Below are 19048 nucleotides of genomic sequence, written 5' to 3'. Positions count from 1 at the left end.
TACAAGGACTGCTATTGGTTGGTTTCCCAGAGCACGTCATTACCTATCAGAAGAATATAAGAGGATGAGGGCTGCTTCCAGGGGTAACATTACGCGGTAATTACGTGACAAACGTTATACTGACCCTGCTGAACATGGCATTTGCTCTTACGAATCTTTGTAAACGATTGAAATTATAACGGGACACGGCTATAGAAAACAAAATTAGTATGCAAATACCTGTGCTTCGGGATTGCGTCCGCTTAGTTTATTCCTAAACCGTATATACACAGTGCAATGAACTCCTGGCAACTTACCTTTGGCCAGTAAGATCAGACGTGTTTTCCAGGTATGGCACTAAAATAGCATGACCTTAAATTACTTTAAAAAACTGTTTAAAGGGGTAAAAATACGATACACACTGCATTTTATTAATTGCATTCATTCAAAATACTCATGAAAAACAACATCGACATATACATTTATTATAAAGCAAAGATAAATTTCACAAACAGTCAACATTAACAACGTCAAATAAGAATCACTCAAAGGAAGTGAATCTTAGCATTCCATCATAAGCATTTGCTAAAGTACATGACTCCTTGAAGGTGGTCTGGAATATTTTTTCTTTAATGTCATCAAGCAGTTATTCAAAATCCATGAGAATACAGTGGATGAAATTAGTCATCTAGACCAGCCCTGTTCCTGGAGATCTACCATCCTGTAGGTTTTCAATACAACCCCAATACGGCACTCCAGGTTCTACTAATTAGCAGCTCAATCAGACGTCTAGCTGTTGAATGAGGTGTCCTTTGTTATGGTTGGGATGAAAACCTACAGGACGATATATCTCCAGGACAGACGCGGCACATCCACCATTAAACTGAAGTATAACGTGACAACTTCTCTTAACTGTTAAATCCATTTCACTCCAGACATTTAATTTGACACACATTTGATTCCATATGTACACAAGAGACAAATCTAAAACAACATACTTGTTTTTACATGTCTCAGTCTTTGCTGAAAGCAAATGCTGAGAGTTTAGCAGTGGCGCCCAGGGCCTTTTTCTTCTTCGCACTGTTCTCTTGCGCATTCGCTTCACTGTCCTTTCCTTCTTCGCTCTCCTCTTCCCCCCTTTTTCTTTTTTTCAACTCTGTCGCCTCTAAAGCCTGTCCTCCTTTTGCCCTTTCTGTCCAGGACTGAAGGAAGGAGGAAGAAAAAGAAGAAAAAAAAATATATATATATATATTTCCATTAATAAACGCAGCACAATGAGTGCCCCGCTAAAGTGTGTACCCAGAGAAGTTAATTAGCGCAAACAGTGGAACGTAAACAGAGGCACAGTTCCAGAAGTAGTAGAAATAATGCACGTCAACACCAGGCTTTGTGGCGTGCGCACACACACAAGCACGCAGACACACACATACGCACACACACACACACGCACGCACGCAGACACACACATCCGCACACACACAAGCACGCAGACACACACATACGCACACACACACACACATGCAGACACACATACGCGCATGCACACGCACACACACACGCAGGCACACACATACGCGCACGCACGCAGACACACACATACACGCAGACACACACGCGCGCGCACACACAAGCACACAGACGCACAAGCGCGCACACACACACAGCAATGTAAATTTCATCCGTTTATGTGTAACCGCTATTGGCAGGGCAGTGTAGCCCGGCAGCGTTCCGTTTTTAGTGGTCCGGTTATGGGCAGACGGAGCGCGCCAGACGTCACGGAGCCCGTGAGTCATCACGCCCGGCTCGTGTCTGAGCGGCGGACCCCGGGCCTCCCACTCCTATTCTTTACCCCAGATTAAACGCTCGGCACCGCCGCCGTGTCCCCGCATCTGCCCGCCCGTTTACACCCCGCTCTCACACCCCCCCCACCCTCCCCAAATCCACATCCATTAGCATAAGATCAATGGATTGTGGTCGCCCCCACCCCACCCCTCCATCTCCTTTCTCCTCCACCCCCATCTCTGGCTTGTGTTCCCAAGCAACAGGCATTCCAGATCCATTCAGACTGACCCCCCCGCCCCCCAGCCCCCCCTTTCCCCGCCCCTCCCCTGGGCTCTGCTCTATGTCACGTTTCCCCTCAGCTGAGTGGCCTTTTGAGTGCCGGGTCACGACCAGACCCTTGACTGGTTTTAAGGGCGGGCGTCTGAGCGTCCCGCACGAACACAGGCTGCAGACCGGGAGCAGATGGTCGCTGCTTACGAATGGAGAGAAGGCCGGCCTCGAGGATGCCTGTAGGAGACGTACAGAAACGCACTGTGCCGCCACCTCGCTAGCTGTAAGAAAGCAACCAGCTACATGCTACGGTGTACGGCAAGACTATGGGTAACAGATTGCGTCTGGTAGTGCAGTTCATACACTACATTATCAAATGATAATGGGCCGACTTAGTCCAGAAATTAAGTTATCTAGTTTACTCGTGCACTGTGTGTTGTACGTGAGTGCAAAGAGTTTGGACGGTGTCAATCTAGGTAAGCTATGCAACTGCAATGCAAAATACAAAAACCTCCTATCCGCAATAATTAAAGATCAATATATAAATTCTAGCCATGAAAAAGCCATTATAACAACCGTGTTGGGTTGGCCAGCTTACATTTAGCGCACTGACATGCCTGCAGCTGGGAAGGAAAATGGGTGAACCTGCGTTTCCCATACTTTGATTTTATTTGGGTGGCCCCCCCCCAAAATAGATTTGCCCCCGAACAAAAAGATTTTTCTTTTGTATTTACTTGCTTATTTCTGTAAGCAGCACCCACTAATCGTATCCCCCCCCCCCCCCCCCCCCCCCCAAGTGGAATTTGGGACGACACTAGCCGTATGCCATGCACTCTAAGTACCACAGTCAATTATTATTATTATTATTATTTTTTTTTGTAAGTCTGTTGTAGCAAGTGCAAACACAACCACCCTCCGTGCACAACCCCTCACCCCCCCTCTACACCACCACCCAGTAAAAAAAGAAATACCCAGTGAGTGTACAATTTGGATCATTGGGAGCAAGCAAATTATGTTCCCATTATATGATACAAAATGTTCATTTAGGTAACAATATTTCAGAACACGCTCTTTGCAAATACTTTTCATACTTTTCATGACCTCTCCAAGGCAAGGTATGACAATGCCAAGTCTTTTGTTATGAACTCTAGTGACATGCTATTAAAAAAATTTAAAAACAGGAAATCAACTTACTCATAACTGAACATATCCAGTGTATCCAGCGAATGCTTTAATTTGTAAAATGCTTGTTAAAGTGGACAACCCAACTGAGAAAATGACATCCACTGGTCATCTCGTGAACTGACCTTTAAAATTGTGGGAACTGAGACCCAACGCTTCCTAAGGCCGACTCGCAACATGATGTCCAATCACAATGCGTTTGTGGCCTGTCGGGGAGCCCAGGGGCAAAAACAGTTCGAAGTACGCCAAGTTCAAAGTACAACTTCAGAGAAAAGCAGACGTGTGCCACCATGTTTTGCTACGATAGGGTTAAGCGGGACACGTAAGGTCATGGCAGCAATAAAGGAAGTACACTAGACTCCTACCCTTTGGGCATGAGAACGAGTCCAAGGACACTACTCTGCATGTATTCTTGGCCAATAAAGTGGGGAGCGTTCTGGTGCAAAATGGCTGCCGTGCATCACCATGGGTGGGTGCTGCACATTGGTGGTGGGCGAGGTGAGTTCCCACTCATCACTGTAAAGCACTTCGAGCTTTCGGCAAAAAGTGCTATAGAAATGCAACGATTCATTAATTCATTCACTCATTCATTTTCATTCACACGTAAGCCAAACTTCGGTTTCTTCTCTGGATCAGTAGAATGACCTACTCCTAATGAAAGCTCCACGTTAAGTCGCAGCTTGACATTGCTTTATCGCATTCGTATTTCTGCAGATATTAATAAACGTGTGCCCAGCTGAACGCCTTACCAGCCTGTCCTCTGAAGACAGGCCCCTGAATCGACCCATAGCCTCCTTGATGACGTCGGTTTCATCCAGGTCAGGATTATCGGCCAGAATGCCCTTGCGGTTCTCCTCGAGCCACAGCTGGAAGCCTGTCTTTGGTCTGCAACGGGCAGGCAAAACCACATTTAAATCCAATCCACATCCCTTATTACACAAGTGATTAATAGGGGAGAACACCATCCCACGCTACTGTGGCGGAAAGACCGCACCCTACTACACGGCCCGGAGGTCATCCTTCCACAGGACGAATGCCGTAAGAGTGCCAAAATTATCACTGCTTTATAACATGATAGCCACTTAACCATAACAAAAATCCCGCCCAAAACTCAAAAACCCATTCTATAAGTTGCATTGATGCAGAGTTGACATTAATTTTTTTTTTTAATTTAAAAGAAGAATAAAAGGGGGGGGGGAATCCATTCATACTTCCTGTTCTCGCCATTGTCAGTGGGAGGGGCTGGAGATCCTCCATCCGTGAGACTCTGCTTCTCTACAGCCAGCTCCTTCTGCTGCCCCCTGCTGCCGGCTTTGGGGACGGTCATCTGCAGCAGCGTGGCCTGGGTCTGCGGGAGACATCGCCCTCGCATTACATTTCATTTCATTGGGCAGACAAATCTAATACAGCATTGGTTATCCAGAGCCATGAACATCGAGTCTAGTCACTCAGTCAGTCACTCCACTACGACCATTCCATTCCGCGATTAAAAAAGTTCCTGTTCAGGAATTAGAAGTGCAGATGGATTCTAACACTGACAGTGGAAAAGACAAGTGCCAGTTTAACTTGTGAACTGAGATTGTACTGCATGTATTTATTGTTATTTAGAGCTTGTATGAAAGCAGTTGGACCCCCATCGCCTCTGCAATTAATACAGACAGAGGAACAGGAAAGGACTAGGTTCAAACCCTCAGGCACAGAACTTAGCATTTAATGCTAACATACAGTCCAAAAACATCCGTCCAGGAGTGCAGAGCCATCAGTATGAGATGCCAATTCAGATGAATGATGGGAAAACCACAGGAGTGCACTCAGAATGGAGATTTACGGTCTACGGTTTAGGCTCCTCTGTGAAAGCAGTTGTTTGAGTGGATTTTATGCAACTCCTGCCATTATCCGCCACAGCAAACTACAATCACTTGATTTTTTTTTTTGATTTTTTTTTTTTGCGATCACCATTTTTATTGATGTTAAACGAAACCACAATACACAACACACAAAACAGCACAGATCACCAACGCCACGTACTCAAGCACATCTTCAATACTGAACATTACGTTCACTTGTTTTTAAGACCGATGGTGGTTGCAGGGAAACTGAAAAACACTGCCGGAAATGAATAATGCCGTACAATAATGCCCCTTAGCGGCTATCAAACCGACAGGAATAACATGCGCAGTATCATAAGCAAATTACATGTTACACGCACCCGAGCCAAAATAGTACGGCTTTCCACTGTGACTTACAAACGGCACTTTTTGTCCGATCCATTATGTTCCCTAAACCCAAAAAAAAAACACTCTCAGACCTGCCAAATATGGAAAGGCTTTGGCGTTCTTTTTATTTCAGGTAGACTGCGAGCCAGCTACTATTCATTTTTTTTATTTTATTTTACATTTGTAAGCCTGACACTGCATTCAAAATTAATAGACTATGGCAGCAGCAGTTATTGCCATTTCCCCTTCAAAGTCCTTCAAAGTGAGTAACTGCATCAAACATGATTGGGTTACGCAGTTAACCAATACCAAACCGGAACTGAATCAGCCCAGCGGTGGACGTGCACACAAGCCGGCTCAGCCCAGAATGAGTTTTAATTCGATCACGCGGACTCCGTCGGAGCCTGGGCATGCACAGATATCCCCAGAGCATGTTTATCTGTGAATAATACGCGGGGTGGATAACGTCCGCACGGCGACCGGCGGCCACTGTGCCCAACCGGGGCAGAGAGAGGAGCAGAGAATGTTCCGGAAGAGCAGTAATCACGTAACCCTATTCCCACTGCGGAGGACCTGCTCAGCCCTCAGAGCAGAACCGGAGGCGCACGCCCGGGCCCAAGAGCTTCCTGTGCGGACCGGACGGCACGGGGACTCGGGTGAAGACTCGCCGGATACCTTGGACTTGGCTTTCGGCGCCAGGGGCTTCAGAACCGGACCGCTGGCCTGCTTCGCCCTCGAGCCGGCCATCAGAGACGGCTTCCGGGCCGACGGCGTCATGGTGTCCAGGACGTTGCTCACCCGGGACTGACCCCACGACGACCCGTTGGGCTTCCCCGAGCCGGACACCTGACGGGGGGGGGGGGGGGGCGGGGGACGAGAACGGACAGACCGTCAGACGGGACCGGAGGCCACTGCAGAATACCACCATGTGAACAGAACCGCAGTATCAATATCCTCACTTTCACCTGCATTCACCTGAGTCAGTTCTTCATGTTCCTGCACCGAAATGGCCTTAAAACACATGTACCATCATCTCAAAGATACAAACCCCACACCCTACAGCTACCCCACCAGCAGTCTCCTACCTTGAAAGGGTTTACACGTCCTTCTTTATTAGCTAAAAAGGGGGGGATGCAAAAAAAAAGGAGAGGTTACATTTCAAAAGGAAGAAATGACAACACAAGAGCTGTAGTGCGGACTCGTAAGGACTGTAAAAGTGAACCGTGCTGCTTTTCACTGCCCTTTACTCACAAGGCTTTGGCGATGACTTCTCTGGTGAGGCGGCCCCTTTGTTAAACGGATTCAGAGCTGCAACATTAAGAGAAGTAATTTCATCAGCAATGGCCGGGTTTCACACAGCACGTCCCCGTGAGTCTACTCTGAGGCCGTGAGACACTCACAGGGCCTTCTGCTCTCCGCTGCCTCTTCCTCTTCGGCGTCCATCTGCTGCTGACCATCGTCTTCCTCACATTCCTCTTCCTGGCGCGGCTGCCTCCTTCCCCACTGCTGGCGTTCGCCGCGCTCGTCCGCTGCCCTGCGGTGCCTGCAGTGACACTGCCATTACACATCCACAACCTTTCCGCCTCGCTCTCTGGTCTTGCTGTTATTGCCCAATGCCACTGAGAGTACTGACATCACAACCCCCCCACGCCACCCCCCCTCCCCTCCCCCCCCGAAAGGCAAACAGGCAGTGTCACGCCAGGGTTATCGGCTCCTCGCGTACTCTCTGGTGTAATTACCCCGCAGCTTGCCTGGCGCTGGCGTAGTCAGGCTCCTCCTCTTCCTGCTCCGCCTCCTCCTGCAGGGCGGCAGCCTTCTCCATGGCCAGCTCGCCCAGCCGCTGCGCCAGGGCCATGCGCCGCGAGCGGGAGGCGTAGCGGATGGCCAGCGTCACCACGCTCTGGGTCATCAGCTCCGCCAGCTCCACACAGCGAAACTCCCGCTCCAGCTTGCACGACAGCTGCGTTACACACACAGACACACACACAGACACAGACACACACACGCACCCACAGAGACACACACACACACAAAAACCCACACAAATACAGACACAGACATGCATGAGAGACATCTTTAACTAAACTCGTCAGTTACAATCACAGTCTAAATAAAATGTATTAGTGTATACATCAAAGTTATCTTTTTTTAACAACACAATTTTCAATTCACTTCAATGGTAAACAAAATCTCTGAGTTTTCCAAATCAATTTAAAATAAAACCGTAAATACTGTACTTAACAAGACACCCAGGATGAAACAGTATGCCTACATTCTTGCTCTATTTGACATGACAAGATGCTGGAATCTTTTATTTTTTTAAAACTTTTTATTTAACCTTTAACCAGGGCAGTAACATTGTGATCTCACTTAGAATTGAGCCCTGGACCCGACATGTCTTTGGACCGTGGGAGGAAACTGGAGTACCCGGAGGACACCCAGGCAAACACGGAGAGAACATGCAAACTCCACACGGAGGATCCCGCTGGATGGAATTCAAACCTGGGACCTCCTTTTTGCCAGGCAAAAATGCTAACTTTGGGATATTGCAAAACATTTGGTTTGAAACAAAATCCAAATTCTGCTGTCCCCACACTCATCCTGCACGGAGACTCACCGCAAACATCTTCATGAGCAGCTCCTGCTGCTCCTTCTGGGTGTGGCTCTGCACCTCCTCGCTGACCTCATATCCGCTGGACGACAGGAAGTCAAAGTGGTTGTGGAAGAGCACAGAACGCCAGTACTGCTCCTGTAACGAAGAGGCGCACACAAACGCATGCGTCACCAGCCAGCGACCCTTTAACCAGCTCCCAGCTAACGCAAAACATTCTCACAACGTTGTATGCTATGTAGTGGCAATGCTGTAACATTTACCAAACATTCCAGTAACATTGTGAGAACACTGTGTTAAAACATTCTAGTAACAATGCAAGAACATTTTGCGTTAAAACACCAGTAACACCGTGAGAACATTTTGTGTTAAAACATTCTAGTGACACCGTGAGGACATTTTGTGATAAAACACTCCAGTAACATTGTGAGGACACGGTGTGCTAAAACACTCTAGTAACATTGTGAGGACGCTGTGTGCTAAAACACTCCAGTAACATTGTGAGGACACAGTGTGCTAAAACACTCCAGTAACATTGTGGGGACGCTGTGTGCTAAAACACTCCAGTAACATTGTGAGGACGCTGTGTGCTAAAACACTCCAGTAACACTGTGGGGACGCTGTGTGCTAAAACACTCCAGTAACATTGTGGGGACGCTGTGTGCTAAAACACTCCAGTAACACTGTGGGGACGCTGTGTGTCAGCTGGAAACCTCGTCCGCAGCGGTTTGCTGTGGGTGTCAGCGCTCCCGTACCTCCATCTGGCCCTTTTCTGTGGTGGTCTGGCACAGAGGCAGCTTGAAGGGCAGGATGGCCACCGCGGGACGGGGCAGCGTGGGGGGGAAGCGCGCCCCCTTGCAGGGAATGCACCTGCGCAGAGGAAGCAGGCGGGTGTCAGGGGGGTAGAACGGCGCAGTTGAGGGCGCACTGCGTGCCCGCGAGCCTCATAAACATGGCTGTAAAGATGTGTGAATGTGTGTGTGGGGGGGGGGGGGGGGGGGGGGGCGGGAGGGGGCAGGGGAGCAGCGCGTCCCACCTGAGCTGCTGGGGGTTCTCGTGCACGCCCACCACCCAGTAATGGTCCGACTTGCCCTTGCAGTGCTCCCGCGTGTGGCACACCGGGGTCCACGTGTTCCCCACGGAGCGGTTCAGCATTCGCACCACGCCCTCCGAGTCCACGAAGCACGGCGTGCCTGAGAAACAGCCAGCGTTTCAAAACAGCTACCGCCACCTGGGACTGGGGGCGCGTCACTAAACACACGTCGGGCAGGAAAACATGGGAACTGAGGCAGACTAGGCAGCGGTAAACAGGGGAACTGAGGCAGACTAGGCAGCGGTAAACAGGGGAACAGAGGCAGACTAGGCAGCGGTAAACAGGAGAACTGAGGCAGACTAGGCAGCGGTAAACAGGGGAACTGAGGCAGACTAGGCAGCGGTAAACAGGAGAACTGAGGCAGACTAGGCAGCGGTAAACAGGGGAACTGAGGCAGACTAGGCAGCGGTAAACAGGGGAACTCAGGCAGACTAGGCAGCGGTAAACAGGAGAACTGAGGCAGACTAGGCAGCGGTAAACAGGAGAACTGAGGCAGACTAGGCAGCGGTAAACAGGGGAACTGAGGCAGACTAGGCAGTGGTAAACAGGGGAACTGAGGCAGACTAGGCAGCGGTAAACAGGGGAACTGAGGCAGACTAGGCAGCGGTAAACAGGGGAGCTGAGGCAGACTAGGCAGCGGTAAACAGCGGAACTGAGGCAGACTAGGCAGCGGTAAACAGGGGAGCTGAGGCAGACTAGGCAGCGGTAAACAGGGGAACTGAGGCAGACTAGGCAGCGGTAAACAGGAGAACTGAGGCAGACTAGGCAGCGGTAAACAGGAGAACTGAGGCAGACTAGGCAGCGGTAAACAGGAGAACTGAGGCAGACTAGGCAGCGGTAAACAGGGGAACTGAGGCAGACTAGGCAGCGGTAAACCGGGGAACTGAGGCAGACTAGGCAGCGGTAAACAGGGGAGCTGAGGCAGACTAGGCAGCGGTAAACAGGGGAACTGAGGCAGACTAGGCAGCGGTACAAAGCCAGAGAAAGGACGAAGAAGAAGTACTGAAAGAGCTGAAAGAGGAATAGAAGAGAGGGATAAAAAGGACACTGGCAAACAGAAAAAAAGGAGAGAGAAAATGCAGGACATCAGGAAGAGAGACTCACCCTCAGCAGAAAAGCCCATCCAGGAGAGGTAGGACTTTTGGGAGAGGGGGAGGGGCTCCCCGTGGATGACCTGCCTCGTCCTCCGTCCGAAATTCAGCAGCTGGACCCCCAGGACCTGATCCCCATCGAAGCCCGTGCCTGGGACCCAAAACACACACAGCTCTTATATCTGAGGGTTCCAGAATCCTGAGAAAATTCTGGATTTCTAGAAATATTCAAAATGTCTCAGAGGGTCACCGTCCTATTCAAAATTCATCAAATAAACAAAAGAATCCCTTTGCTTGTACCATTTCCTTCCGCATTTGGTTGCATACATATCACCCTATTATAGTTTCCATTAAGGCCATAGCCTGAGCCCATCCATACAGCACTGTGCATCCTGCATAGCTCAGTACAGTATCTGTGCTGCTCTAGGTTTTACTGCCACAATTCATATTATACTGGCAGTAGTAGAAATTTTTATTTTCCCCAGGAGGCAGATTCTTTAAGACATTAGCCCAAATGCAGAACACAGCGTACACAAAAACAAATGCTCACATGCACTGCATATGGTTTCTGAGGTCACAACAGCACTACAAAAAAAAAGCCCTTCAAATTATTTTCTGGTACACGCACAAGTGTGTTTGTGTGTTCATGCGTGCGCGCATATGTGTATATGCACATGTGCAAGTGCATGTTGATATGTGCTTTTGTGCGCATGTGTGCAGATATGTGAATATGTGTGCGCGCATGTGTATATATTCACATGGGCACATGCATGAGTGTGTGCATGTGTTGATATGCGCGTTTGTGCTTGTGCGTGCCTGTGTATTTGCGTGTGTACCTGGGTGCACCTGTGTATTTGTGTATCCGTGTGTGTATATGTGTGCGTATGTGTTCAAATGCACTTGTGCACGCACGTTTGTGGGCGTTTGTGGGCGTCTGTGCTTGTGTGCATGTGCATTAGCGTGTGTGTGTGTGTGTGCGCACCTCTGAGGTAGGCGATCAGGATCTGCTCTCCGTGTCCCGCCATGCAGACCACAGGCCCAGGCAGGCAGAACACCTCCCTCTGGACCCCGCCCACGGAGAAGACCCGCACCAGCAGGGCGCTGGTGGCCGCCGCCACCCAGCCCTGCCCCAAACACACAGCCCTCACGTCCTCCCCCTTCGGCAGGTCCACCATCCACTCCTTGTTGGTGTCCCAGGAGGAGAAGTGCAGACACTGCAGCTTGCTGCAGGGGACAAACGGACACAGGAGGGTCAGCTGCAGAATACACACAGCGAACAGTACAGTCACAATGACTCTTTAAAGAGCATTTGAAGCCAGTCTCCAGGCTGCTGGGTTTCTGAAGATGCAGAGACGTTACTGCGTTGACGTAACTGAGGCCGACAGCACACAATTAGCCTCGGTGTTGCCCTGAGAGGGAGGGATTGAGTCGGCATGACGACTGCATCTCATTGCCCCACAGTGACCCCCTGTGGTCAATCAGGAAAATGCAGTTCATCTCCACACGCTGCACATGAAGTCTACTACACTACCCAGACAAAGTGAAGCTCAACTGGTGGAAAAAGACTGCCAGGGAAGCAGCGGCACACATAACGGAGGAGAAAATCGCTGTGAAGTAAAGGTTCCACGTGTGTCGCCAACTCTCAGGCTGGCGCTGCCCTACCTGGCGAGCTCGTCGGTGCCCTCGCAGGCCAGGAGCACGGCCTCCTGGGACAGGTCCGCCAGCGTGTGACCCAGGGAGTTGGTGAGGTGCATGGCGTGGTGGACCGAGCTGTCGTGGAACTCCACATCGATGGCGTTGTCCTGCTCGTCGTTGTAACCGCGGACGATGCCCACTGAGTTCCACACCTGAAGCAGGACACATCGGCGAATGTCAATCCAACCTCCAAAGATAAATCTTACAACTAGAAATAATGCGCTCAGTAGAGTGCAGACCTCTGACAAGGCACAACAATCTCCCCTCACATGAATGTGCACAGCAAATGTCTTGGCAATACAGCCATTACTTTTTCGACACGTTTGGCCTGATGGTGGCACTAGAGGAAAGGTCATGGGGTCACCAAAATCAATAGGTTTCCTCCTCTTGGGAACATGAATTAGTACAGTAAATTTCATGGCAATCCAGCCATTACTGTTCAAGATCTGCTGACCACAAATTGAACATTTGGCCTGAGAGTGGCTCTACAGGAAAGGTCATGGGGTCGCCAAAATCAATAGGTTTCCTCCTCTTGGGAACATGACCGTGCACAGCCAATTTCATGCCAATCTATGTCGGTCACAGACGGATGAACAGCATCACACAGCCCCCTTTGGCAGAGGTAATCAACATATTTTAATCAGAAATCTCAAGTGAGCCTCTAGCAAATACATGCCTTGCATAGAAAGTAAAATTTACAATGCAACAAAGCTACCAGCAGCTCAATTATTTCTCAAATGACTTATTCAGTCCCAAGCACCTCACACCATTATTATAGTTATTGGACAGTGGTGGTGACAGTATAAGTGCCTAAATCACCAATGCCCCCCATAGTACAGCTCCCAGAAGGCCGAGCCTCACCATGAAACGATGCATCAGGTGCTCCGGGGTGGACCCCGGCTGAAAGGGTTTTTGTGGGGGCGTGGGCATGGGCCCCTCGTAAACGGGGCGGGGCACGACCGGCGTCACACCCGGCAGAACGGCGCTGGCCCTGTCATCGTCTCCGTACTTGTCCGAGCCCAGCTTCACCGAACCCACGTCTGCGTGAAAAGAGGTAACGTGAAAACACTCTTTTCTTTGAACAAAAATGGAGTCCTTTTCCCAGCCTCTCTCTCATCGCTTTACTGACCTAGGGAGTTTTCATCGTCGTCAAGGAAAGAAGCCCGGTGGCGAGGCCTGCCCGTCGCAGGCATGAGGTCATCGTCGTCATCGTCCTCGACGACAGGGTTCTTCGCAGGCGAGCGGGCCTCGGTCAGGTTCTCCTCCAGGACCCCGTCGTCGCCGTCGCCGTCAAACAGGTCGTCATAGTCGCCCGCCTCCTTGTTTGCCGCCACCTACAGGACCCCAGCGGCATTAAAAGACCAAATCAGTCAGCATGCAGCCGCCAACCATGCAGACGCAGACACATGGATGAGCACGTATCTGAATGATACACATGTTGAAAGGTCACAACCCTCGCAATGAGACAGTGGGAGTGGGCGGATGTATGTAGCAGAACTGAGTGAAACATTGATAGCAGCAATCATGACAGCACGTGTTTCGGAAGAAAACAGTGGACGTCTGGACCCTCCCGATTCGGCAGTGGGGTACGCTCATGAAGACATCAGCGGTTGCAGATTGCTGAACATTGCAATGGTGGGAATAGGACCAGCCACATGTTGGGCACCAAGTTTTTTTAAAATGTTAAATTTTAAAATAATAATACATCAAGGCAAGAATAAAAAGGCAGCTTTTTTCGTAGTGTAAGAGGGTCAACTCTTTTAAGAGTACTTGAGTGTAGTTTACAGACCTTGCTGGTGCTCTTTGCGGAGGATGAGGAAGAGGAGGAGGAAGAGGCCAACACACCATCCAGGAGACCCAGGCAGCCCTCCGTGTCAGTGTAGGCTATCTGCGCCCCAGAAGGATTCCAGGCCAACCCACACACTGTGTAACCCTTCTCATGTTTCTCCCTGAGGACAGAAAAATCACCAGTCAAGCAGCACCCCTTACACCAGTGCTGCCCAACCCTGTTCCTGGAGTGCTACCGTCCAGCAGGTTTTCCATGTCAACCCTTATCTGACACACCTAATTCCACTAATTGGCAGCTCAAGGAGATTTTTAGATGCTGAATGAGGTTGAATGCGCTTTCTTAAGTTGGACTGAAAACCCACAGGACAGTAGTTCTCCAGATACAGGCTTGGACAGCCCTGACTTAAACTGTACACAGAGGGGCAAAGGTAGCACCCCTTGAATACAAACATTTCAATTACTGTTGCGAGACGTCACCAGCAGCAACCTGGCATGTTCCAGTACCTCTCCACACACAGCTTGGTCTCCACATTCCAAACGGTCAAGAATCCCCCTACAGTGCCAGCAGCGAGGAACTTCCCACACGGAGACCAGGCCACCACGTTAACGGGCTGGACGAGAGAGGGGAGGAAGAGCCAATCGTGAAAACGAGGGCACGAGAAGACGCGAACGTCTCCCGCTCTGTGAAACAGAAAGCACAGCAGGCGCTGAGTCGCTGCTCACCTGGGTGATGAAGTCATCGGAGAGGGTGCTCGCGTGACTCCAGGAGCCTCTCTCATACAGCTGCACGGTCGCGTCCACGGGAACAGCCAACAGCTGCAGACAGAACCGGAGCCAGTTACTATGGAAACCACCGGCACTGCTTAAAATTCCAGATTCATATCCAAGTTTCATTCGATGAGATGAACACTCAAAGCAGAACAGCAAGCTCTAAGGACTGCTGGTAGAGCCTTCAATGAACACAAGGCCCAATGACCTTATCAGCAGTTACTGCTCATGTTCACCATTACCTTTAAACCCAATTTTTTTTTTTTTAAATGATAAAAGCATTGGTAATGTGAGGATATAAGGGTAAGTAGATAAGCCATTACTTTTGCAGAGCCAGGCTGCCATGCTAATCTGCATAGAGACTTTGCATTGCTGACATCGTTGGACTTCTGAAGAATCTTCCAACTGCTCACTTGCACCTGCATGAACATCAACACACACATTTATAAGACCCGTTGTAGTACTTTTGGGGAGCAGTACGGAGCTCAAGTTAAGACTGCGAAGCCAACCCTTTGTCATATGCCAAACACTGAGGCGAAGGTTAGTTGAGGTTTACAAGCGTGAAGGTGAAACATTTAAATATGCAAACTGAAGGGCAAACATTTAAATAAAATTTTGGCTGCTGATCAGATAACCGAGTTCAACAGGCCAAGCATCATAACTACTAACTACAAAGTTCAGGGTTTGTGTCGAATGGCCAACGGTGTGATCATCATACCTGGTCTTCAATTTTCCACACAGCTACAGATCCATCACAACTAGAAGTGCCCTGGATGGGGAGACAGTGAATCTCAGTCAGTTTGTACTTGTCATTTCAAAAATGCAAAATTTGGAAATATTTTAATAATGAACATGTTTCACAATAGATCTTCGGTCTGAGGGCGACTCCTACCAGGAACTCGTCCTTAGGGTCAAAGGTCACGCTGAGGACAGGGGCGTCGTGACCTCGCAGTGTCTTCTGCTGGCTGCTGTCTGCCACCTCCACAACCTTCACCATGAAGTCACTGGGGCCAGAAAGAGCCAATGAGAAACCAGGGCACAAGGAATCTAGCCTTCACTCCAGAACATTCTACGCAGCAGGATGTAGGTGCCGAGAGACAGGCAGACTAATATTAAAAGATCACAATCTGCAACATCTCCAGCGAGAAGTAATTGAAATGTCTTCTGTGCATATTTCCTGGTGTGCTTTCCCCACTCCCTCCACCCCGACCCACCCCTCCCAGGTGAGAATGTCCAATAATTCTTCAGGAGCCTCAGCTGTGCTATCTTTCCTGATCAATAATCACACCAACGCCGCACATAAAAATAGAACTCCATCGGGTGGCAGGGTCAGAGGCCTCATTTCCATAATGCGCCCGGTTACCATCAATTCATACAGCACACGTTCATTCAGGTCCTCTCTCGGCACGAAACAACAATCAACACGACGTCACTGCTGGTTCGGAGCCCAGCAACAGGCTCAGAAAATGCCGCTTTTTTTTTTTCTTCAAATAAAAGCTGCACTACAGGGCCTTATGATTATCAGCGTATTTATGAGGATTTGTACCCTGACGCCCTGTGCCTACTGAGAAACGGGCCAAAAAAAATATGACGGGGTATTACAAAACTCCAGGAGAAATTAAAAACAGGAATACAAATAAATTTGAAAAAATTACTTAAAACTGACAAAAACACTTAAAACTGACAAATAACTGTCATCATCCTTGCATGGACTTCTGAAATACTGGACATGCTCATTGTGGTTTCTTTGATTCTCTGAGCATGCACAGGTAGGCACCTGGAGCCAGCCGCCACTCTGGAGCCATTGCTGTTGAAGGCCACGTGGTTGGCGTTGGTGGTGAAGCGGGTGAGGATCCCGTCCGGGTCCCCCTCAGGAAAGGTGTGGATCTGGACTGTGTTGTTGGACACGGCTGTGACCAGTTTCCCATTCTGTACGATTGTGCAGAAGATGACAAGTGTCAGAGACAAAAAAAACAGACTCCAACTTTTATTCTCATTCACATTCAAGATCTTTCTTTTAAAAATAAGTAGGAGGTAAGCACAATGCTTTCCAGCAGATGGAATATTGAGCTTTAGGTATGGTAGAGTTAGAGATGATATTTTGAAAGCAAATTCTGACACAATTTATGCAAAAATCATATTTAGCACATGCAATTAGCCACATAGAGATCCCGGTGGTATTTACTATATTCGCAATTTCTAAATGTGGACGTACAGCCATGAAAACAGTCTACACACCACATCAGTGTGACACATCACAACACATTTGGAAGCTATACTGGGCATGATTGCAGGTCTAGGGCCCAATATGGCATTTACTGCACACCTTTAGACAAGATGTAATGACTGTGCCTGAACTGGGCAAAGGGAAGATAACAAAAATAATGCTCCATCAGCTCCATGTACTCTTGGACAGAACCCTGAGGATAACGGCAGCTGTGTTCTAACTGCCCCGTTATCCAACATTAACTGTGGAGAGAATGAACTCCGCTCACCTTCAAAGCCAGAGAATAGACCTTCTCCCCAACGTTGATAGATTTGGGGTCGTCATCGTCGAGACTTTCCCATATTCGCACATCTCCGTCACTCCCACAGGTAACAATACACCTGAGAATAAAAATAAAGATTACTACCCGAAGGCAAAAATGGAAAACCTGCTGAAAGTAGGGATTGAAAAAGGAACACATATTCATTCTCATAAACTTCTAGATCAGTTTAATTTTAAAAGGAAAAATTCTAGGCATATATATGCATTTTGTCTACTTTTTTTCATAAACAGCGCACTGCGATTTACCTGTCTAATTTTTATAGTTTTATCTGCAGGGCTAAAACCTTCCATGTCAAGGCAGACAGAAGTAATCTTTACATTGTAACAATATAAGCGCGTTACTTTTTATTTTTTATCATAGCCGTATTCAGCATACACGACTACGAAACAAGATTAACTAGCAAATCAATGAAACGTCAAGAGGTTAACAAGGCTTTATACATACTTTCCCGTATCGTCGAAGCACACGTCCGTATGTCCTTCGGAGTGACCGTAGCGCATCGGTTTTCTCTCAACAGGCATCTCTTTCCAACTTCAAGAAGATACAAATACGGAGAAAAAATTTGATACAGGTTACGATTCATTGGACTCTTTGGGTAGCCCAAGTAAAACCCACGGTACGTATCTAGTTACTCTCACACCTTGTTTTTGAATCATCAAATGTGTACTTTTACACGAAAACTAGCTAGCTAGCTAATACTGGTATGCATTTTAAAGAACATCATGGAACTCCAGGAGCCTTACCGAATGTGTTTACCATGTTCAGTATAACTTACAAGTAAGATATATTTGAGAATCAGTAACCGTGATAACAGCGATTTAAGGTATCAAATAACCATACTAATAAATAGAAAAAGTATTAGAGCAGCTAGCTAGCTTGACGCCACAACTACACGTTTTAACAAAATAGCGATATTGTTGTACTATTCCCTGCCTGGGTAGCGAACTAGCTAATGTTAGCTACCAAACTTGCTTCTCAGAAACAATTTGAAATTTGTATTTACATGCACAATCCCTCGCAGAGTTTGCGCACAACTAAATACTATCCAACATCTACCGTGTAATGCACCCAAACTTATTAACCATAAAATAATACTCATGTAGCTAGCTACTTACTGTATTGACGATTTAAATTCTCTGTATATTCTCCCGCGCTGGAACAAGGAAACCACACAGCGCTTGAGTCTTCCCGCCAGCTACGTCACCAGAGTTGTGCCCTCCTACTATTGGCGTCAGTTCTGTTCGCCATGTAATAGGTGAGTGGGAATAAAATATTTTTTACTGTGTGGGAATCTGTAGTTCTTTACTGTTAAAATAGATTAAAATACATGCTGTTCTAAACAAAAGCTGTTCTACTAACAAAATTAGTTTGTAATTATACCAAAAATATGTTCTAATTATTTACTGACACGCCAAAATCATTTTCTAAAAAACAATATAAATTTGTTCTGTATGCGGGGTTCAGAAGGATTGACCCGTTTTGATATACATTTTTGAGAGTATTTTGCACATGTTTTGTGTGTGTGTGTGTGTGTGTAAATAGATAGATAGATAGATAGATAGATAGATAGATAGATAGATAGACTGTATGCATAGCCCTGACTGAAAACCAGTGAACTGAGAGCCTGCCCATGCTGTAAAACAGTCAAAATCTCACCAAACAAGTCCCCTGAGAGTCTGACTTTAATTGGTCTTTCCACAATATGTCTGAGTAGTGTAGGTGTCTCAGAGGGGTAATTTAATACACACAACAGGAAATATACCACTGTTGATCTGGATCTTTTGCAATTACATCTAATGCTTTCAGAACCAGAGGGATATCATGAGTAGGATGTAGATTAATGACAGATTTATTTGTTGATATTAAGCCTCAGATTGCAGGTCCCTGGCTGACGAGAGGACTCGTTATTAAGCAAATAGCTCTTTGTTCTACGAGGCCCTCCACCGGGTTCCACCACTGACACAAAAAACACGAGTTCAATGAACACCAGAGAGCACGATTACACTAAGGGCAAGGGGCTCAAT

At 48.0% G+C, this 19048-nt stretch overlaps 1 protein-coding gene across 2 annotated transcripts; it reads right to left on the bottom strand.

The window, feature by feature from the left end:
- Window positions 1–441: 441 nt before the first annotated feature.
- Window positions 442–18237, bottom strand: wdhd1 (WD repeat and HMG-box DNA binding protein 1). 2 transcript variants are annotated; one of them, XM_035388219.1, is made up of 26 exons: window positions 18140–18237; window positions 17469–17555; window positions 16971–17082; window positions 16253–16404; window positions 15368–15479; window positions 15194–15244; window positions 14799–14894; window positions 14431–14523; window positions 14212–14318; window positions 13709–13868; window positions 13049–13253; window positions 12781–12959; window positions 11887–12071; window positions 11207–11448; window positions 10238–10375; window positions 9077–9233; window positions 8796–8910; window positions 8047–8178; window positions 7181–7389; window positions 6830–6972; window positions 6681–6737; window positions 6515–6546; window positions 6105–6275; window positions 4425–4561; window positions 3963–4098; window positions 442–1181 (listed from the first exon to the last, which is right to left on the bottom strand). In XM_035388219.1, exons 2-26 carry the CDS (start codon window positions 17543–17545, stop codon window positions 993–995), a joined length of 3387 nt encoding a protein of 1128 aa, XP_035244110.1. In that variant the 5' UTR covers window positions 17546–17555; window positions 18140–18237; the 3' UTR covers window positions 442–992. The 2 variants fall into 2 exon arrangements, with proteins under 2 accessions (XP_035244110.1, XP_035244019.1); XM_035388128.1 differs by having other exon boundaries at window positions 7169–7389; window positions 18140–18236.
- Window positions 18238–19048: the final 811 nt, after the last annotated feature.

The sequence above is a fragment of the Anguilla anguilla genome, chromosome 1, assembly GCF_013347855.1.
Source record: "Anguilla anguilla isolate fAngAng1 chromosome 1, fAngAng1.pri, whole genome shotgun sequence".
Lineage (NCBI taxonomy): Eukaryota > Metazoa > Chordata > Actinopteri > Anguilliformes > Anguillidae > Anguilla > Anguilla anguilla.
This window is presented reverse-complemented; position numbering and strand designations above follow the sequence as displayed.

Bases quoted from the DNA above. Each gene is read 5' to 3' on its own strand.
- wdhd1 (XM_035388128.1), bottom strand. From the start codon at position 17,545: ATGCCTGTTGAGAGAAAACCGATGCGCTACGGTCACTCCGAAGGACAT. The intron at 14,319-14,430 runs GTGAGCAGCGAC...TCTCTCGTCCAG, and splicing joins CCGATGACTTCATCACCCAG to CCCGTTAACGTGGTGGCCTG. The intron at 4,099-4,424 runs GTATGAATGGAT...TGCCCGTTGCAG, and splicing joins GACAATGGCGAGAACAGGAA to ACCAAAGACAGGCTTCCAGC.